General features: G+C 40.4%; 1 protein-coding gene across 2 annotated transcripts in view; it reads right to left on the bottom strand.

The window, feature by feature from the left end:
• myom2b (myomesin 2b) overlaps window positions 1-22,471 on the bottom strand; it is a 63,830-nt gene that overhangs the window by 37,271 nt on the left and 4,088 nt on the right. For both annotated transcript variants that reach the window (XM_047029934.1, XM_047029933.1), the window contains exons 6-14: window positions 20,893-20,981; window positions 20,714-20,764; window positions 19,603-19,767; window positions 19,308-19,469; window positions 18,857-18,998; window positions 16,879-17,078; window positions 16,646-16,699; window positions 16,114-16,241; window positions 15,826-16,009 (exon numbers count right to left, since the gene is read on the bottom strand). In XM_047029934.1, coding sequence (XP_046885890.1) covers window positions 15,826-16,009; window positions 16,114-16,241; window positions 16,646-16,699; window positions 16,879-17,078; window positions 18,857-18,998; window positions 19,308-19,469; window positions 19,603-19,767; window positions 20,714-20,764; window positions 20,893-20,981 — 1,175 coding nt within the window. The remainder of the gene's footprint in view (window positions 1-15,825; window positions 16,010-16,113; window positions 16,242-16,645; window positions 16,700-16,878; window positions 17,079-18,856; window positions 18,999-19,307; window positions 19,470-19,602; window positions 19,768-20,713; window positions 20,765-20,892; window positions 20,982-22,471) is intronic.

The following is a 22,471-nucleotide window of genomic DNA, read 5'->3' as shown; positions in this document are numbered from 1 at the left end:
AAAATTCCTGGAAGTGTTCTTGATCTGCCCCTTTTATCGAGGATGCATCTGAATGCAATGGTGACTTGGTCAGCGAGAATGCATCTTATTTCCCAGAAGTCATTGCAAGAACACGCATCTCAAATCGTAACCCTTCTCCGTCCTTGGGGTCTTGCAAGACCGTTCTCGCAAGGATGCTTTTGAGAACGTTCTTCAAAAGAAATCAAGTACGTTTTTAGCATTTTTCGGATTGATAAACAGCCGTGGTGACTTGTGTTCTTTGGATTGGAACTGTACTTGGGCAATGAAAGATGACGTCAAAACTTGCCTAACCCAGCTTTAATTGAGGCAGATATTCCACTTGAAAAGGCCCCCAAATTGTCAATGTTCTGCAAAAACACTGCAAGCAGGGTGGGTCAATTCCAGCACCATCCCACCTGCGTACAGAGTACCTGCCAAAACTTTATCCGCAATACGAGCAGGACATCAAAGATCCTGTAGAGAGAAAGGACATCTACATTTTCTTTGATGAGACCACATATTGTAGTAGATGTCCACTTGCCATCTTGCTCCAACCAATGGGTGAACAAGCTGTTGTATCAGACCTGGCTTTTTTTAGAAAAAGTACATTTTACTACTGTATCCCATATTGTTATTTGAACAGAGTTTGGGCTTTTGTGAGTGACTCAGCTAGCTACATCAATAAGGCCTTCACCTGCATTCTAGAAGGTCTCTTTCCAAACTCCAGGCATTTAACCTGCTTTGCCCACCTCATTAGCCTGGGGCCGGTTGCACAAAACACCTTAAGTTTTTTCATTAAGTATGACACTTCAGGGTAAATTTCTCCTTAGCTAAGGGATTTACTTAAGGGGGTTGCACAGAATCCCTTAAATGGTTTCCTTAGCTAAGGTGAAACGTTAAGGGATTTACTACATTGAACGTGATTTCACAGCAGTAAAATTAGACCGTTTCCACGGAGACCGCTGTTGTTTAGTTGTATCACTAGTGCATCACCTTCGTAGCTAGAGCTAGCTAGTAGCTAGCTTATAGACCTACGAAAAGAAAGCAAGAAAACCCAATTGGTCAGAGGAGGAAAATATTGTGCTTCTACAGGAATACAAAAAAGAAAGCACATACTAAAATGTAAATTTGATCCACAAATAACTGCAAACAAAAAACAACAAATGTAGGACGAAATTGCATCAAAAATAAACCTCAAGAAGTTTGGAGGAGCGGTCAATTCAAGAAATAAAAAATATATGCTAGAGCTAGCTATGACTTGACTGTTATGTCCAAATAAGAGATAACCAATTTCAGGAGGGAGTCCAATAAAACTGGTGGTATCAACTTTAGTCATAGGTCTTGTTGCTACTCAGTAACGTTTTTAAAAAGTGAGCGCTAGCCTACTTCTAAGGTAACTAATCAAAATGAGATCAACAGTTACTCTACACTGCATTTACCGGCATGAGTCTAGGCTATATTATATTTATATTATAGCTACTTTATTTACAGCAGTAGCCGACACATAAATAGTATTCATGTTTAGACTGCAGCACAGTAGCTTTACAGAGTGCCATAGGTGTGGGATGGGTTAATTTATCTCCATAAACGCAGCCATATTGCGGTAAAGAATAAGTCAGAGGTACCTTAAGTTTTCTTTCTTACTTTGTTTGCTAAGGTCTTTCGTGCAATGCTTAACGAACTTTAAGGGAATCCTTAAGTATACCAAGAAAAGGAGAAAACCTTAAATACTTAAGGGAACATTTAAGGAAACCTTAAGGAAAATACTTAAGGGTGCTTTGAGCAACCGATTATATTTGAAGGAAACCTTAACTCTGACCTTAAGGAAAATCTTAACTTAAGGTGCTTTGTCCAACCGGCCCCTGGTGCTTGAGATTTCCCCTGATTTGTTTGGTGAGGTAAACAGGCTCTGTGCTTTGGTAAAGAATGTGTTATGTCAGGCACCTCAGCGTCATCAGCAGCTTAGAGCATTCATGCTAGTGAAGGGAAATTATTCTGTAATGCCTGTTTATGCTGTCCATATGGTATCCAGGTGGGGTTCCTGGGTACAAGCTATAGAGTACTTGGCTGACTACATGGATATGCTCAGCGACTACACTGCTCCTCTACCAGAAACAGCCAAGTGTGTCTAGGACCTTTGCATACTGCTGGAGGACCACAAGGAATCTTAGACCTGTTAATTAAAGGAGTTGCTATTACTGATCAAAGATGGAATAATTACTTTATTAGGGAGTTACTAACAGTACACAGCCCTCAAAAGTTGTGTGCTTGACTGGAAATATACATGGTTGCTGCATAAAACATTGCATAACATATAAAGTGAGAGAGTAAATTTCAAAATACTTGATCTGGTGTACGCTATAAATACAATTGGGAGGGGGGTTTGTATTGATGTGATATTAAATGTGATTTCTGTGGGACTGAGAAAGAAAATGTTGTCCACTTATATTTTCAAATGCATTTATAGTTAAATGTTTTTGATAGATTTGGAAAGCTTCATTTGTAAATGCTATGGCATGATTATTTTTTTTCTCATAATAATGTATTTGACAATTTTAATAGACAAAGATTACCAGCAAATGTGGCCTTAATTATTAATACTGTATTTCTTCGATTAAATGCCGCCCTCAAATAAATGCCGCCCTCAAATAAACGCTGCACCAAAAATGAACATTGTGTAATTCATAAACGCCGCCCTCGATTTAACGCCGCACCAAATTTTTTTGAAAACAATTATTTAATTGGTTAAGTTTTACACAAGCAAATCACAAGTGTACTATAATTCCCTCAAAGCACTGGCAGACACAAGTGGCTTTCTTGCTACAGGTTTATTTGAAGCTTCTTCTCCAAATCCACCGTGAAAACTAAACCCACAGTATAACAAGAAAATAAAGACCACATTAGCATAATATGAACATACAATGACATGCGCAGCATGTAAATAACGTTCACCAAAGTAAAATACAGACACAAAACAACATACCTCATTGGCTGCATGCTGTACACAAGGGAATAGAGGTTTCTTTGGATCGCAAACATCCGCTATAACAACCTTAAACTTTTATCGGAGCTTTAATTTGTCCGTGCTTCGCTTGCTGTTTGCAGAGAATGTCTAGTAGAGGAGAACTGCGACTCTCGGGAAACTTCCGGGTTCTGAACTGGTTGCAGTTCCACGCTAGTTACATATGCGAGAAAATATGTATCGCTTTTTTGTCTTAAAAAGCCTTTTAAAATGTCAATTACGTCATACACATCGTACGACCAGAGATACTGCTTTACTCTACTCCATAGACTCCCATTAATTTTGCACCCGCTCGCGATCAACCCCAGTGGAACTCTGGTGGAACTGCAACCAAATTCGGTACAATGGGGCTTAATAGGGAGTCGACAGGCTCTCGGTAGACAGGCCAGAGAATGTCTAATATGGCACTCTGCCATTTAAAAGGCTGTGGCTGAGACTGCCACTCTGGCAGTCTCAGCCACAGCCTTTTAAAATATCAATGACGTCATACACATTGTACAACCAGAGATACTGCTTTACGGCAAGCTCTGGTCTCTTTTTTCTCTCGAGGCAGCGACAACACAGCTGACAGGTTAGGCTCTCGCTGTCAATACACATGCTAGAAAGAGTTTTGGCTTGCTGATGTTGTTGCTAATGTTGCTAATGCTCTGACATTCTGATTCAGCTTCGGATGCCATCAAGCGGGATCTCTGGTCGTAGTCAGTCCTTCACTAACCAATCAGCATTCATGAGCGGAACGCTAGCGTGTTATGGGCAATAACGACTTACCCTGTAAGAAATCGAAAGGACATAAGTAGTCGTTCATTCAACTTTCAAATCCATTTTGAACATGCAAAAACTACAATCAAATCTGAGATTTCTCAATGACAATCAGGTGAAAGAGACAAATTTAGCCGTTTAGCTCCATAGACTCCCATTTATTTTGCACTCGACCGCAATCACTCCCAGTGGAACTCCGAGTGGTGGAACTGCAACAAAATTCGGTACAACGGGGCTTACTGTAATAGGGAGTGGGCAGGCTCTCCTTAAACAGGCTCTCGCTACATTTAGCAAAATACAAATTGAGCGGAAGTAGTAGAAGGGCAGAACCAGGCTAAACCTTCGTAACCAGTACTGCAAAGTAATTGTAGCGAACAACCTTTCAGCTATACCTCTTCCTCTCTTCCCCTCTTCCCTTTGGCACTTATTTTGGTTGTTCACAATATGTGCTTCATGTTTTGGCTACTCCAGTGTTTCCCACACAGACTAATTAGTGGCGGTGCGCCACAGAATCAACACCGGCCGCCACATATTGCGTTTTGTAATATATTTTTTTATCGCTATTTAGGTTAAAACACGCAGCGTATTCGTTCAGCTGCATTTCCTTTCCCCTGCTCACCCTTCGTCTCTCTGTCACTCATGCGTCTTTCTCACATATGCACACAGTCACAACGTCAGCACACGTTAGCAACAATGCATACATACGCCGTTCTAGTAAGATCGACAGCTATATCAGTGAGCCTTCAGCATTAGTGCCGTAGCTAAAAGTCGAGGAAAGTGGAGGCTACTTTTCACTAGGTACCTTACTCAAAGCTTCCCCTTCGTTCTTTTGGTGAGAAGTCTCAGGAGCTAGCTACTTACCCGGCATCATGGAGCCAACCAGTTAAATAGTTGTTTAGCACTAGCGTTGCTATATGCATAATGCAGAAATGATATGTTAGTTGTTGTTAATTTTATGAAGGTGTGAATCATTTTGGATTAATATTTAATGTAACAAATTATTAACAAATTAACTGTGTAACAAATTATTAACGAAGGAATTATTACGACCCCCCCCCCCCCCCCGGTCTGACAACCCCCCTCCCCGCCACAACTAGATATCTAATCTGTGGGAAACACTGTACTCGCAATGTTTTTGGGGCTATCTTGTTGTTATTATCAGTGACCTATGCTCTTTGTAAAGCTCTCTCTTGGAAGTCGCTTTGGATAAAAGCGTCTGCTAAATGAATAAATGTAAATATATACGTACTGAAATCAACCATCCACTTAAAATATTGATATAGAAATCGAAAGGAGATAAGTACTCGTTCATTCAGCTTTCAACCTATAATCCATGTTGGACATACAACAACTAGAATCAAACTGAGATTTCTCTACGACAATCAGGCAAAAGACACAGATTTAACCGTTTAGCTCCATAGACTCCCATTTATTTTGCACTCGACCGCAATCACTCCCAGTGGAACTCTGGTGGAACTCCAACAAAATTCGGTACAATGGGGCTTAATAGGGAGTGGCCAGGCTCTCCTTAAACAGGCTCTCGCTACATTTAGCAAAATGCAAACTGAGCGGAAGTAGTAGAAGGGCAGAACCAGGCTAAACCTTCGTAACCAGCACTGCAAAGTAATTGTAGCGAACAACCTTTCAGCTATACCTCTTCCCCTCTTCCCTTTGGCACTTATTTTGGTTGTTCACAATATGTGCTTCATGTTTTGGCTACTCGCAATGTTTTTGGGGCTATCTTGTTGTTATTATCAGTGACCTATGCTCTTTGTAAAGCTCTCTCTTGGAAGTCGCTTTGGATAAAAGCGTCTGCTAAATAAATAAATGTAAATATATACGTACTGAAATCAACCAGCCGAGATAGGTGGCGCTATAAAACACGCCCAAAGTCTACGTGATTTCCCCAGCACCCCGTCACTCCAAAATGCCTGAAAATTGGTATACATGCCTTATTTTTCATAGGGAACAAAAAAGCCTCAAGAACCCATAAGGTCCGCCATGATAGATTTTGCTGTACTGTCCAAATTTGGTACAACCATCAAAACCCTTCTACACATAAACCATAGGCCCAATCAACTTGAAATGTGTTCCAGATGTGTATAATACATGCCTTTACATAGGGTGACATGGAATAAGAAATGCAATACAAAATGGCTGAAAGAAGTGTATTTATGTGAATGTCCACATTGCCTCAATATCTTTGTGTTAATAAATCAAATATAATTTTGACTGATTGTTTTTCAAACCCAATATGGTTCAAGACGACATCCGTCTGAAGTACCATAAACAATTTCACCTTGGTATGTCAATATACGATTGAATTCAAGTGAATTGCTCCACAGCGTGCGCTCCAAATTCTCACAGACTCATCCTGCCCCTTGACACTAGGGCAACCACCTGTCCCGCTTTGCGTTGTGTCGCACATCATTTGCACCCCTTGTCCCGCACGTCGCATATTGAAAATGCAGTGCGATACGATACAGCGCAAAGAGGGACAGGTGGTCAACCTACGTGACACATGCGCGAGCTTGGCGAGACGGACACACATCCTTTTTGGAAATGGTGTGCTGACCAAGCCCCCACCCTTGGTCTTTAGCTCCTGTTTCATTTAGTTTCAAGTATTTTATTTGTCACATGTCCACAGCTTCCAATCGCAACTCGCCGTTACGGCTATAAATCATTTTTCGGCGGTCATTGTTGTTTTCAACTCAAATCGCCTGGTAGCCGTGTTGGAGGCAGCCACGTTCGGTAAGTCCTATTTTTACACAATCAATTAAAGTCAATGATTGGGTTTGTGAAAGTACACTACTCTTGGATTATAGTGAAGGTTTGAGCACTTTGAGACCTTTAGATCGTGAGTTTGAAGTGACGGAAAACCAAACTCGAAATGTAGCTAGCTTTTCCCTCTGTGTAATTAGTGAATCATGTAGCTAGCATCTCGGCGAATTCATCAAAAAGGTAGAGAAGGGCAGCTTTTAGGAGAACAAGCGATTCCCCACAGATCTGTCGGCTCAGAATTTTGATTTAGCTCGTGAGAGTCTTTGTAATAAGCCTATGCGCCAGGGAGACCGCATAGACTTAGGCGGCAGCCATGTTTTGGTCGCGTCATGTCCATAAGTTCACCATTTTACAGTTCCGTCGACACCAAAAATGTCGAGGAGGGCAGCCTTTAGGAGATGTGGGAATTGTGCTTTTAGCCAGATGCTCCGATTATTTTTGTGATTTGTGGAAAGCAGGGCTCAAGTGTCACGCATTGAGAGTGACAGTCACTCATATCGGTCTTTGGTCACGCCCTCCCGCCACACATTGTATTTCTCACGCCGAAAAAAAATATTTATAATATATTGAATATGCCGCAGCACCCAACCAAAATTCCTCTGGCCGCCCCACTCTCACTATGGAACCGGCAGTCAAGGGCATCTCCCCTTTAGTTCTTAGTCGAGCCTGCCACTTATCAGCCAATCAAAAAAAAGAAAGGGTCTATACAATAGCCAATCGGAAAATAGCACCATTGTATCTGGGTAAGATGTAATGCAACAACCAATGGAAAAAAAGCATATCCTGTAATTTTTCGGGATTCTGCTACGTCTTCCAAAAGTTTTGTTCACCTACAAAGCAAACCTCAGGAGCTCGAGCATCACTGAGCACAGTCACGATCTCCTGTTCTAATGTTACAACAAATTCACAACTTGTTGACACAAACAATGACAACTTGACTGCTGTAAAAAAAAAAAAAATGATAATTAGCATCTGTTTTTCACGAGTCTCTTAGCCAACAGTTTTACAGCCTGTTCACTGACAACACCTGCTCAGAACAAGTAGTTCACAGATGAGATGTAGCCGGTGTGTATTGGTGAAAATCACTCGTCAGGTAAGTAAAACCCACCCGCATCAACGACTATCTAGCTTTTCGTTGGCGTAGTTGGTAATGGCGGCGCTTCTGATGTTAGAGGTGGCAGGATCGAACCCAGTGCGTGTTGTAAATAGGCACGATTCATTTGACTTTTAAAATGGTCATATTTTATTATTATATCCTGGCCATGGATGCATTAATCATCGCTGCCTTTCAAAGATGTCAGGTAAAAAGCAATTCATAAATTAATTTTGACCCCCTGTCGGGGGGGGGGGGGGGAATGTCACTCTTGCCTGTCTTCAAAACTTGAGAGCCATGAGAAAGTGAGACTGCGTCCCGGGGGTACATTGTTTTGACTTGGCCTCAGACAGAGACAGACTCGGCTCGCTCACTGGCAGTGTGTAAACAATATTGTCTTTCACTCAATTTTACTCCTAAAACGTCAGGGAGGGCTGCTTTTTGTAGACAGGAGCCTGCTGAAGATAGCCAGTATATAGGATCATTCAAAACAAGCCTATTTCATTCGTCATTTGCCTGAGAAAGCGACCTACGTTAGCCAGGCTAGTTTCACTCGGTCAGCCTATTTAAAGGTCTCTGACAGTCAGAATCACTGTTTACAGGCAAAGGTCGAGCTGGTCTTTTGTCAGATTTGTATATATTGACCAGTTTAGAGCTAAATACTCCTGCAAGAGCCTGGAATCGAACCAAATGTTTTGAGTGACTGCATGGCCGGGTCTCCTTCAGGTCACCAAATTTGGATTCAAGTTCAAGTAATGCCACTGCATTTCACAGTCAAAACTGTAGTTTATGTCAAGTGTAGATGTAAAAAGCTTCATTTTTCACAACTGACATGGATCCTTTCTTCACTTTACAGGTCTGGAGGGTCATGCAGAGGCCTGCTCAACAGAGTTCAACAGAGGATGCTGAACTACCTGAACTTGCTGGACTACCCCCTTCCAGCTGGACAACTTCTCTTCAGCCCTGACCCCAGGACAGCTTCATCCAGCTGGCCTGCCCTGACTGCCTGCATGCAGGCCCTGCTTGCCCCTGCCTGCCAGCCCTCCAGAGACAGACAGTCACCCCACAGACACAGTAGCTCTGCAGACTGCTTTTTTGAAGACATTGATGAAAAAGGACAAACCAGTATTTTTTACTTTGATGAAAGTCAAAGTACCATAACCATAACACAGTACATATGGTGTACAAAGCTGCAGTCAGATTTGGCGAAATTGTTAGCTTGGATGTTAACTTGACATTTACATGGGGCCTTGATGATGATGCGCACGCAGCTTTAAAGCAGAAAGACGCGTTCCATTTCAGGAGACTCCGAGACCTTAGCGCGTCACTAGCATCTCGTCATATCACGCAGTCGGAGCACAGCTAGATCATCAGCGTCAGCGATCTTGGGTACCCAGCATGCATTGCGGCATGTAAAAAAATGCCAAGACTTGTGGAAATAGTTTGGTTACAACAGCAATGAGAGGCATTTCAGTTGTTGCGTTCGTTCAGTTAGATGTTTGTAATATTGTTTGTTAGTTAAAATAATCTTGTTGGTCACCCTGAGAGTGCATGTTGTGTGGTTTAATCGGAAGTGAGAGTTGGCCGTAGTAAGGTAATACTTGCAAAGAGATGATCATGGGTTGTGTCATAGAATTATTGCTTATGAGGTTATTCTTGATTGTAATTTCACTGTGGTTCTGGATTGCGGTATTCAAGCCATCTTTGAGAAATTCTCGAAACAGTGTTGCGATCAATGTGTTTTGATTGTGGGAGGCAAATTTTGGTCAACATCTAAACCTCATTCGTCCACTGCAGCATTTCTACTTTGGCGTGACTTGCGCTGGGAGGGAGTAAAACGGCATGGATTGGGATAGTGTGCGGGCAGGTGTGTTTTTATATAGGGTGAAATGGAATGAGAAATGTAATACAAAATGTCTGAAAGGGGTGTATTTATGTAAATGTACACATTGCCTCAATATCTTTGTGTCAATAAATCAAATATCGTTTTTACTGATGGTTTTTTAAACCTTATTGGGTTCAAGATGACATCACTCTGAAGTACCATCAATAATTTCACCTTGGTATGTCAAAATATGATTGAATTTGAGTAGTTTGAACTTTGGCTGAATCTAACAACTCTTACCACAGAAACAGTTAACTTTTTTATGCAGTAACTGAACATGACAATATTCAATACTGAGAATAACTCAATAGGCAGGGACAGTGACCTGCAAAGTATAAGATTGTAGGTTTGAATCCAGCCACAGTCTTTTAGCCTGTCTTAAATTTGAATATCTGTTTAGTTAAACAGGATGACATCATTATGAAATACCATGCCAATTTCACGCAATTAAACTTTGAAATGTCAACCGCTTCTTAACCTTAGTCCCAAAGCTGACCAAAGCTAATACTTTGTCCTTTGTACTCTTACATTCTCAACAGTTGGTGTGTAGCAGAGAGCAGTGTTTCTCACAGATTAGAAATCTAGTTGTGGCGGGGAGGGGGTTGGGGTTGTCAGACCGGGGTCAGAATTGTCAGAATTATTAACAAAGGAATTATCCGGGGGGGGGCGTAATAATTCCTTCGTTAACAATTCGTTACACAGTTAATTTGTTAATAATTTGTTACATTAAATATTAATCCAAAATGATTCAAACCTTCACAAAATTAACAACAACTAACATATCATTTCTGCATTATGCATGTAGCAACGCTAGTGCTAAACAACTATTTAACTGGTCGGCTCCATGACGCCGGGTAAGTAGCTAGCTCCTGAGACTTCTCACCAAAAGAACGAAGGGGAACCTTCGAGTAAGGTACCTACAGAAAAGTAGCCTAAACTTTCCTCGACTTTTAGCTACGGCACTAATGCTGAAGGCTCGCTGATGTAGCTGTCGGTCTTACTAGAACGGCGTATGTATGCATTGTTGTTAACGTGTGCTGACGTTGTGACTGTGTGCATATGTGAGAAAGACGCATGAGTGACAGAGAGACGGAGGGAGAGCAGGGGAAAAGAAATGCAGCTGAACAAATACGCTGAGTGTTTTAACCTAAATAGCGATAAAAAAAGTTTTACGAAACGCAATATGTGGCGGCCGGTGTTGATTCTGTGGCGCACCGCCACAAATTAGTCTATGTGTGGGAAACACTGGAGAGGATAAAGAGGCTGCCTTGTAACCTTATGCTCATGAGTTCAAATCCCCATTCAGCCTATTGTAGTTGGCCCAACATGAAGTAGTTTTGCTCTCTTGTTGTCCAACGCTTGACCTTCTACAATGTACATTTTTATAATATTTTTGCCATTTTGCGGAGGAACCCGCATCACCCGCTTGCAGCTATATTTCTAACTATGTTTACTTCAGACGCGATGCGAGCGACAACGTGTTTTCCATTCATTTTCTATGGACCCAGGCAAATTGCTTGCGTGGTGCATTGTGGGTAGCGACGCAATCGAGTTGAGATTTTCTCAACTTTATGCAAATGAGGAGCGATTTTCGATAGCGAGGGCCAATTAGAGTGTTTTCTTGTTTCTCGTAATGTAGCAACCATGTTGAACATTTCTAGGTCTCTAGGTTTCAAGATGGAGGAGAAACTAATAGTTTGCGTGGCTGCTTACCCAGTGCTGTACGACACATCTCTGTATTCGTACAGAGATGTTAATAAAAAAACTGATGCATGGCGCAACTTTGCCAAAGTTGTTGGTGCACCTGGTGGGTTTTTTGGGTAACACTTTAGAATAATGGTCTGTTGTTAACAAGTAGCTATGCAGGAAGTAATAGTTAGTTCTACATTAACACCGAATTTAATACTATTAACTAATATGGTACTAAGATTAACTAAGCAGTAAGTAATAGCTAATTTACAACAAAGGTAGTTCCTTGGTAGGTATTTGGTTATTACTAAATAAATGTATCCTCTTGAGAACTACTTGTGAACTATGACCAATTAAGAAAGAATAACCAATTAATTACTAATCACAAAAGTAACATGTCTAAAAAGTGAACAATTTGGTTGTTTTACTCATAACATGGTCATAACGTTTCAGAAGCTTGTGCCTCAAATGGGTTCTTTGTGGAAACCAGTTTATGAATATTATATCCCCCCAAATAAGTTAACTACAGGTTGAGATTTTGCCTACTCTTACCAAAGGATGGACAAATGTTCTCTGTTTATTTCAAACTTAAACATGGTATAATACAAATAATGATAATTTGTTCAACATTTTTAATAATTAAGAAGTGATGCTGACACTCATGTTTGGATTAGTTTACTATTATGAGCTCTTGAGTGTCAGTTCAATGTCTCAGACTCCAAAGACCTACCTTTATGTTACAGTAGCCGCCTGAGGAGGACTTCTCTTTAGGATATGAATATAAACATTGATGTTCTCTTTTCAAAAACAATTTGCATCCTGCATTTATGTTGCGATAAGTGCAAAACCACATCTTCCAGATTACAATGTTTGGTAGAATATCACTAGTGCCTTACAGAAATGTATGCCTGTACCGTATGTGTCAAATATAAAATTAGACTTATTATAGGCATATTACTTGTGAAAACCAGTATAACTCCTCACTAATTACTCAAAGATTACCTTGTCATCCTGCAGGAACTACTTGTGATGTGGACCATTATTTTAAAGTGACAAACATGTTACCGCCTCACTAATTACTCAAGCGTTACCTTGTAATCTTGCAGTAACTACTTGCGATGTGGACCATTATTTTAAAGTGACAAACATGTTAACTCTTCACTAATTACTCAAGAGTTACCTTGTCATCCCGCAGTAACTGTAATCTGGACCATTATTTCAAAGTGAAAAACATGTTAACACCTCACTAACATGTCACCTCACAAGATCTACAACATAAAACAACTGCAGTGATTGGATATATATTTTTTTTAATGATATGCACTGGAAAATGTCCATGAAATCGTAATAGAAAATCCTACATAATGCACATAGGCATGCAAGAATAAAGCATTTTGTAAAATATGTCTAAATTAAACATTCTTTGTTTTGCACAATGATGATACCTAGCATTTAAACAAAAATCCTGTATTTTGGAATGAAACATTCAACACACTCAACAAAATGTGATGATAAACTGAGTCAAACATAATGGCTAAATAAGTAATAAGTACATGGCTAACCCTAACCCAAATCAACGTATAGGCCTATTCACTACTCAGGAGTCTAGCATTGGCCATTCCAAAGGAATTCCAAAGGAACAAAAATTATTAAGAAAGAAAGAACAAATGGCAGGACTGTAAAATAACTTGCTAGATAGCCCAATTCAGAGAACAGGAACATGGCCCAAAACGCAGCTACAGTTGTTGCTAGCTGTAAAGCCAGGCTATAGCTGTCGGCTAGCTTGTAAAAAGTCCCTCATACAAACTGTATAGTATTGCAATCGAAATTCGCACTAATTCTACAATTCGAAATTTGCATTCATTTTACAATTCAAAATTCTAGTGAAATTCACCTAGTCTTTGTTGTCGTATGTTAGCCAAATACTGGGTATTTACCATCCATAAAAATGTGCCACTGCCAAATGATTTCGCGCTCCTAACTCACTCATTGACATTGCACCAGTATAGGTTTAGGGAAAACATGACATGGATTCAGGACAAATAGGTTTTGGTAAGCCAAGTCGACTGAATTTGGAAAATGGACCGGCCGTGATTTGATATTTTCTGAGCTGCAGAAAGACCTAATAGCAGACACATCGAAATTGCCCGCATAATCATACAGTATGATCAAATATTGGGAGGGGACGTGTCCCATAATCATACAGGGGCGTGTTATAACGTTAATATTCATAAACTGGTTTCCACAAATAACTCATTTCAGGCAAAAGCTTTTGAAATGTTATGACCATGTTAAGAGTAAAAAAAAACAATTGTTCACTTTTTAGACATTACTTTTGTGATTAGTAATTAATTGGTTATTCTTTCTTAATTGGTCATAGTTCACAAGTAGTTCTCAATGAGGATATATTTATTTAGTAATAATCAAATACCTACCAAGGAACTACCTTTGTACTAAATTTGCTATTACTTACTGCTTAGTTCATCTTGGTTCCATATTAGTTAATAGTATTAAATTCAGTGTTAATGTAGAACTACCTATTACTTCCTGCATAGCTACTTGTTAACAACGGACCATTATAAGTGTTACAGTTTTTTGTACTTTCAAATTCAGTCTCGTCACATTAGCTACGTAACTTTGTTCTATGGTAGCTAGCTAACCTGGCTGGAACTCCCTACAGTAGTCGTATCGACAGATTAGCAGAACTTCGAGTAATATAATAAAATGTTTTTACACATGTCAACGTGTATGTCGAGTAAACAGTTTCGTATTTTGTATACAAGTTGTACTTTGATCGATGTTGCGAGTACGTAACCCCAAGTCTGCACACTTTGCCATGACAACTACAACAGTGACTTTAGAGAACTACAATTCTACATTAATCTGTCTGATACGCCCCCGAGCGTGGTGAATTGTGGGAAGGAAGCGATGTTAAGCGATTCGCGTTGCTGCAGTGGACATGCACTGTTAGCGAGAACACGCCTCAAAGTCCGTTAGTCTGTGATGGTGGACATTGGGATTGGGCCTAACCGTTCGTACACACCGGATTGATTCTCCGGCCGTCTTCTCTGAGGGAAAAAGCTCTTCGTCCTCCGCAATTTGGGGCGAGGCTCAATGTGGGCGATGCTCAACGTTGATTGACCAATGACAGGCTCAACGTGGGCGAGGCTCAACGTTTGATTGACCAATGACACTTGACTTGAGGTGGAAGTAACATTCTCAAATGTCAATACTGCATGACTTGAAACGGCCCAACCTGTCTCCATCTCAAACGTAAATACTGCATGACTTTAAAGGTACTACTTGTCTCCATCTCAGAAACTTTGTTGTTTCATGACTTAGTTTTACGATCATGGTTTTACGGTTCTTCGGTTTTCGTTTGTTTTAAGGAACCACAGTTAGCTATAATTAGCTTTTAGCTAATTCTGGGTTTTGTTGCTTATAGGTGACAAGTTGCCTCATGTTATAGTAATTTAGAATGCAGTAATCAATAAACCAATAACTAGCCTATGAATAAGTTACTGTGTGGTTAGGAAAACTTATATGTCCAGAAAGAAAAGACTCAGAAAGGATGTTAAAATAGTCTGCAAGACAAGTTCTGCCAAAAGACTGTGTGTCATTGTCATGAATTACGCAACACAATACTTTTTATTCTTTCCTAAAATTCATTATCCACACACCCACCATTAGCCTACACTTAAAATCTCATTGTATATAGTTCAGTATTCCATAACTGAGCCAAAGCAAAATTGGCTGGTTTTTATGCATTTTTTGATGCGTTTGTTTGTTTGGTTGGTAGGGAATGTCTTCTTCTTTTGCATTAATGGTAGATGGAAATGAGTGCACGGTCTCGTTTGAGAATGTTACTTCCGCGTCAAGTGTCTATGGTCAATCAAAACGTTGAGCCTCGCCCACATTGAGGCATTGCACCAAATTGCACATGGCAATGAGGGGCTTCTCAATTAATTCAGAGAATGCACAAAAAGAGGGGGTTATTCACAGATGGGTCCGTTGTAGTGAGAGAGAGAATGCGAGCGGGGCAAGAAGGGGCTGAGCGAATCAATGCACTGAACACAGCTCTACAATTTATTTTGCCATGTTAAACAGTCAAAAAAAAAAACGCAACAAATTAATCAAGATATGGGAAACACTGTTATTGTCATTGTTTGTAATGAGCTTGGCATTTCTAAATAAAAGTAATTAACCCCCAATTATTTTTGGCAGAAAGTTGCCAGATTTGTCGCTCTTTGCTCAAATAGATATTTTGTGGCAACGGAATTACCTTGACAAAGTCGCAGAGAGTCACAGAGTCTGCCCACTGAGATAGAGAAACGCCTCCCCGCGAATAAATATCCAATTACTATGCACTAGATTTAAAATAAAGACAATTATTGTCTATATGTCACCAAAGCATAGAATGACAGAAAACAGTCAGATCCAAACCAAAAACCGTGGTTAAAAAACTGAGGTTTGTATTGAACCGTAGGCTGACTGTATTGTTGCATCCCTAGTAGGTAGGTAGGTAGGGAAGTCAAAGACAGTGGATGAGAGAAAAATAGAGAGGAGAGCAGAGAAAGATGGAAGGAATGCCCTTACCCTTTAGTTCTAGAGTGTGGATGGGTTTGGTGGGTTCTGAGGCCTCACTGGATCCATACATGTTAGCTGCTAAAACACGGAACTGGTACTGTTTGCCCTCCGTCAGGTCAAACACAGCATAGCGAGGAGACCTCACAGGCACCTGGGTGTTCACTCTTTGCCACACTCCGCTCTGAGACAGGCTCTGGGGGAATGATCATGCTGTTACTCACATGCACTCAAAGGTTCACACACATAATATTTTTTTAACTCACAGTCACACACAAAGACATATTACAATGCTAGTACCTTTTCTATGTAGTACCACATAGGAGCCTTGCCATGATAGGCCACAGGCTTCCAACACAGGACCACATAGGTTCTGTCAATCTCAGAGGCACGAACACCAGAAGGAACCTCAGGAACAGCACCTTCAGCTACAAACACAGACACATGCACACACACAATGTGACCTATAATTTCATACAAACATTTAGCCCCTTGAATTCACTGGAATGGCAGAGACAGGGGTCCATATCTATAGAAGGCATACACACACCATGTACACACACACTGTTTGTGCACATAGTCTGTTGCTGTGTTGTGTTATAACCTCACAGATGGCTGTGAAAATCGTTAGGCCCTGCAGTACACACAAAAGCTACGATCCCTTACAGTTAAATATGAATTAAATTGCTCCACCAATACTATGTATTTTAGATATTTGGATGAATTGTCCCTTTAAGGACAGTTTTTTGAGAGAAGTGTTAGTTTTTCTCTCAGAGGTTCTAGGATCCACATTCATCTGTGCAACACCAAAGAGCAGCCAGTCATTTAACACCTGCAAGGTCATCATGGTAGGACACCACGTCCAACTTGCCACCCAATTTCTTAGCTGTCAAAAACAAAAGCACATAGTGAATTTAATGAAAATATTATCAATGTAATATTCATTTAAAAGATCAAAACCAATTATGTACTGACCAGCACAATAAATGAGTTGTGTGTGTTTGTATACATGTGTGATTTCGTAAGGTCATGTGTATGTGTTGTTTAAACTTGTAATGACATTACCAAGGAGGTGTTCAAACTCAGTGGGGTCAAGAGCAGCGATGGGCTGAGACATGCGCGAGGCTTTGCTGATGCCATGGGAGTTGACCGCTCGGACCCGGAAGTAGTAGGAGTGACCCTCAAATAGGCCTGGTACTGGGTATTTGCAGATCTTGATGGGGGAGTCATTACACTGCACCCAGTTGTCTGTGCCCACCTCACACCTGTAAATGCATTGACATGTTCTCACAGGGCTATCGTAGATGATAGGCTAGGCTTCATCTAGGTTTGGGGACACTTCATTGTCTGATATTAGGTTATAATCGATTAACTGCTATGTTGTTGCTATTAACTAAATTGAGAACATCAACATATCATTGCACCTTCTTTGTTTATACCTACTTAGCTTGTGTCAGCGTCCATGTAAGCTGAAAATAACAGTTGAAAACTAGAAAAGGTACATTTCCTGAAGAAAATGTGTGAAATGCCTAAATTTCTAAATCCATTTTTTTTTTACAATTCATATTTGAGCAACCTGAATTTCGGAGCCTTGAATTTTTGTATCAGATTTTTCTTTACATTGGAATAAATTCATATGTGAATTTGGTGGTTTAAATTTCAATATTAAGTATTCAATGCCTTTTAAAATTCAAAACATGTCACTGATTTGCTTCCATAAAAGCTTTACTTATTTTCTTCAATATGGTATAGCAGTTTAGGTATATTAATATCAAATTAACCCGTTAAGGAGTAGCATTGCACATATGTGATCGTTCGAAAGCGGGCCCCACAGAGTACCGTCGCACATGTGTGATTCTGAACATTCCAACCGACTTTTCCGATAAACAAAAACTATATGACAAACGCTATGTAGTATGGCTTCAAAGTGTACAATTAGGATGCTAACAAGTCACACTAGCAGGTAGTAGCATTGGTACTAGTATTATGCTAGGTTACTAGGTAACGGAAGCTAACTAAAGCTAGCTAGCTTCCGTTTTGGAAAAATAACTCACTCTGTTGGAAGCGTCGGAAATATTTAGAACTCACGCATCTAAAGGTGAAGGCATATTCAGGCAAGAAATGGTTAAACAGTGTGAAAAGTGACTGAGTGAGAAAAGCTTCTGAAAGTATTTTATGACATTACAATAGAATTTGACGTGAACATTCTGAACCCCATAAAAAAGTTTTGCACATTAGACTGGAATATCATAAAAATTGTAAGAGTTATCAGTGCCAAAAGTCATTGCACACTAGAGCATTCCAGCCTCTATCAAATACATTTTGAATTTTGTTTCTAACTTAAACGGTGTGAAACTAGTTAGGCGGCAAAAAAAATGCAGAAGAGGAATAATATTAAGTATGCAGAATAAAAAATATAGCTGCAAGTAGGAATGAAGGGGCCAAGTAGCACAAAATATGGAAATTCAGTAGCTAAAGCAACAAAGCAAAACTAATAATAAAAAAAACCTTTAAAAAAATTGCATTATACTTTTTGGCAACACGGTGGCGCTACCCCAAAACTTTTTGATTACCTTCATGGCATTGTGCAAAAGACGTATACCGAGTTTTGTAATGATACTGATTTCAACAACAACAACAAAATATTGGGGTAACATTTTAACAGATTAAATAGATTTAATAGTTTTGCAATTAATTGCGATTAATCATATGAAATAATGCGATTAATGACAGCCCTAATATTTCCATTTAGACATTTTAGCAGACACTCTTATCCAGAGCGATTTACAGTAAGTACAGGGACATTCCCCCCGAGGCAAGTAGGGTGAAGTAGGGTGAAGCCCAAGGACACAACGTCATTTTGGCACGGCCGGGAATCAAACCAAGAACCTTCTGATTAATAGCCCAACTCCCCAACCGCTCAGCCATCTGACCCCCATATATGTGAGAGAACAAATATTGTGCGCTTGCCGAGGCAAAGCACACCCAATAATAATACGTATGCAGAATAACAGTAGTGTCTTTGCAGTCCTCCAACTCTTACTTGTCTACGAAGTATCCAATGATAGGCCCCTCTGTAGTTGTGTTGGGGGGTTTCCAGGACACAATAACATAATCTCTGTTAGCATCGTGGATCTTGATGTCCATGGGGGCACCAGGAGCTCCCGGCACGGGGGGAGGGCCGTCTAAAGGGAGCAGAAACAGAGTGCCTGTTTACACAATTTTCACTATTGATATAGTTATTTTCAAATTGTTGGCTAGAAATCTGAATGCTTCTTTACATTTCCATCATTAGCATTACAGACAGGACATTCCATAATAGAACGAAAATTACTTAATTTAACCCTAACCCTTGATTTATCAAAAAGCATTTTTGTCTGAGATTGATTGCTGCTAATATATCAGAATCATATATCTGCCTCAGCTGAGGTGTCTTCCTTGGACTAGGAGATCCTTTTGGTCAGAAGAATGGTAGGTTGGATGCCCAGTCCTACCTGCCACGGAGACAAAGTTGCTGTGCTCTGCAGCACCCCCTTTGGTCACCATGCGAAGAGTGTATAGACCCTCATCTTCCTTGTACAGGTGAGGAAGAGTGAGCGAGGCCACACACTGCCCCTGCTCCATCTTCACCCACTTGGAGTCAAACAGACGGTGCTCTGGGTAGACGAATGATCACGAAAAGGATGAAAATTAGGAGAAGACACAAAAAGGTGAACAATATGAGGGTTGAAGAATGGTTTTGGCTTATTTAAAAATATGTGTTAGTTACTGCACACATTGAGGTGTTACCATCTCTAAACCACTGGGCCTCAGGCTGCAGGTTGGCCAGGTTAGGACTGATTGTCATGGTGCAGGTCAGAGTGGCTGAGACTCCTTCTGTGGCAAACACTGCTCCGAAGGTCTCAAGGAAGGTAATGTTAATCTTGGTGTACTGGATCTTTGGAAGTATGGGAACTAGCAAAGGCAGAGAAGATACACACAATCAATACAATGAACCGTCAGCAGCACTACCTCATCAAGACAAATTCAGGTCTCACCCTTTCAAGACTAAGTGAGCACTAAATTGCTTTTTGGAAGGCTCAATACAACATAAAAATTATTAAGCTTGCGGTGTATTACATCACTAAGCATTTGTATTTCAATGTATTGTGTGATCCAATGGTGTAGTTTTGTGGGAGGTGGGGGGGAGGTAACCCCCCCAATATTCAAACATTAACAATGTTTTAATGTTATTAATGTTTTGTTATGTGACTTCAACCCCCAATGTTCAAACTAAATACACATCCTTGGTGTGATCTGTTCACTTTATAATTTCAAAAAAGACAAAATGAATCCCTCATTTTACTTTTTCTCTAGGAAAGGCACACAGATATGAACAAAATGTAAATGCTATGTATATTACAATAGCTTCATATTGATGCAATATACTGGTTGAGTTATTCTGTCGAAAGAGGGCTCTAAATACAAGGGCAGAAAATCAGCTTAGTGCTGTTTTAATGGATTTCTAGTGCAGTAAAAGCTATGAATAAGCTAAGATAAAGGGCTCACTTGTTAAGCTATCGCCAAATCTACACAGTGCAAGATAATTTATTTTCAATCAGTTTGATCTCTATCCTTTTCAAAAACAGACCGACACATAAAACCAACCCCTTACTTTTCAGGCGCCATGACATACAGTATGTGTTTGTCAGACACAGCCATTAAGTTAACCAACAGTGTTTCCCTAACATGTCTTCAGGAAGCCTGATCAAGGCTTCTGTCTTTTCATCCAAATACTGTATGGCTGAGCCTGTGTCGATGAGAACCATCCTGATGTGCCCTTCTGCAGCTCCAGAAGGTTTAGGTCGAGGTCTGTGGGTAGAGCTCTCAGCTAGTAGGTGTAGATGTTGGTAGGACTTACTCTGGTAAGGCAGCCATGCATACACAGAGGTCTCCTCTTCTAATTTAAACCCTGTAGAAAACATATCATGATAAACGCACCTGATCAAACAAGTCATTTTCAGTGTTTCATGTTTAAGTCAAGAGCAGAGCTGAATTAACACTTTCAGACAGAAGTGTGTGTGGTGTGTCCAGACTTACTCTTGACAATGATGGAGGCTTGTGTGGAGGCCTGGCCATGAATGTTCCCTGCTACAGCCGTGTATTGAGCAGTGTCCTGAGTTTCACACCTGTCCCCCACACAAAATAAATTGCACACATTTGAGATGGAAACAATACCACATTGCTAACATATTCAACAGCAATGACTTGTCTTACTGAAGCTTACCTTGATATGTTCTTCCCTGACTTTTGCACACGCCATTCTACAACTTTTCTCGCTTCAGCTTTTGCTTCTCTCGCTGTCTATCTCCAAACATGCACTGTAAACTTTCGCTTTGATTGTTGGAGATTCGTGAAGTGATTTAAATAACACACGTGATTGGACACACATCGTAGTATGGAGCTAGCCAGCCTCTGCCGACCTACGTACTTACGCTCAATTTGGATTTTGCTTCTGTACTCGGTCTGGCCATTCAGTAGGTAAGTCAGATTTTGCAGGTTACTTTTTAACCGGCCAATCAGCGAACAGAGGGGGTGGCTGAGAACGATGACGTTGATGTTGTGCGCTAGTTTGTGTTGTAATGAGAAAGATGCGAGCCAAGCCATTCGGTCCGTTGTGGCAAAGCTGCCGAATATCCAACAGCTAAAGCCGGAGCAAGAACAAGTTTTGCTGAGTTTTGTTGTGGCCCTCCTCCCCACGGGGTTTGGGAAAAGTTTGATTTTCCAGCTACGGCAGCTAGCTCTGTTAGTGGTGAAGCAATTGGCTAAGGCGAACGCTAGCGATTGGTTATGGCAGATCAGAGTGTCTCTGGGCAGATCCAATAGTTTTAAACTTCAACAGAGTACCCGCCTACAAGGAAGTCAACGCTTGTCAATGGAGCGAGGTACAAATGAAATGTACGAGAGTCTGGTTAGGACCAGGCTAGTATGGAGCGCTTGTCTGGGACCTTTCCAGCTGCGCTGAGATCATTGAAAATAACGGTTGTTTCATCAGTATTTAATTTGACAATTCTGTATATGAAACGTATCTAGGTCCAGATTGAACCTTTACTCGGCCCGGACACGGACCGAGGTCCGCAAATCGCGCACCCCTGGTATACATGATATATTTATAAATAAAGTTTGGTAAAGCAATGCCATGAAATTAACGTTCAATGACGATAAACTATATCGTACTATAAGTATAAAATAAATGAACATGTACTGTAAGGGCAATTATTTTGAAATGTACAGTTGATACTGCTAGATGCCCAACTTTATAAAAACTGTATTTTGCGGTAATGTATATTCAAATTATGGACATAACCCAAAAAATTGGTAGCGTGCATAATTTGAATATAAATTATGCCAAAACTTTTTTCCTGAAGTGGACCATCTGTTTGGCACTAATAACTATATCTCAAGAGTGAGGCATTCTTTTTTATATTTCTTTGATTAATGGACCCAAATCTGCCATTAATAGTGTAAACTTTACAGTGTGGCAAACAGCACAGGGAAATGTCAAAAAGCAATCCTGATTCTAAACCCTTTACTGTCTCAATCAATGCTCGTAAAAAATCCCTCTACTAGCACCTCAGGCCTCTACAAGAGCTGATCAATGCTGGCCCTGCACTGCTGA

Source organism: Hypomesus transpacificus, chromosome 11, assembly GCF_021917145.1.
Source record: "Hypomesus transpacificus isolate Combined female chromosome 11, fHypTra1, whole genome shotgun sequence".
NCBI classification, from domain to species: Eukaryota; Metazoa; Chordata; class Actinopteri; order Osmeriformes; family Osmeridae; genus Hypomesus; species Hypomesus transpacificus.
Note: the sequence above shows the minus strand (reverse complement) of the source record. Positions and strands in the feature narration are given on the sequence as shown.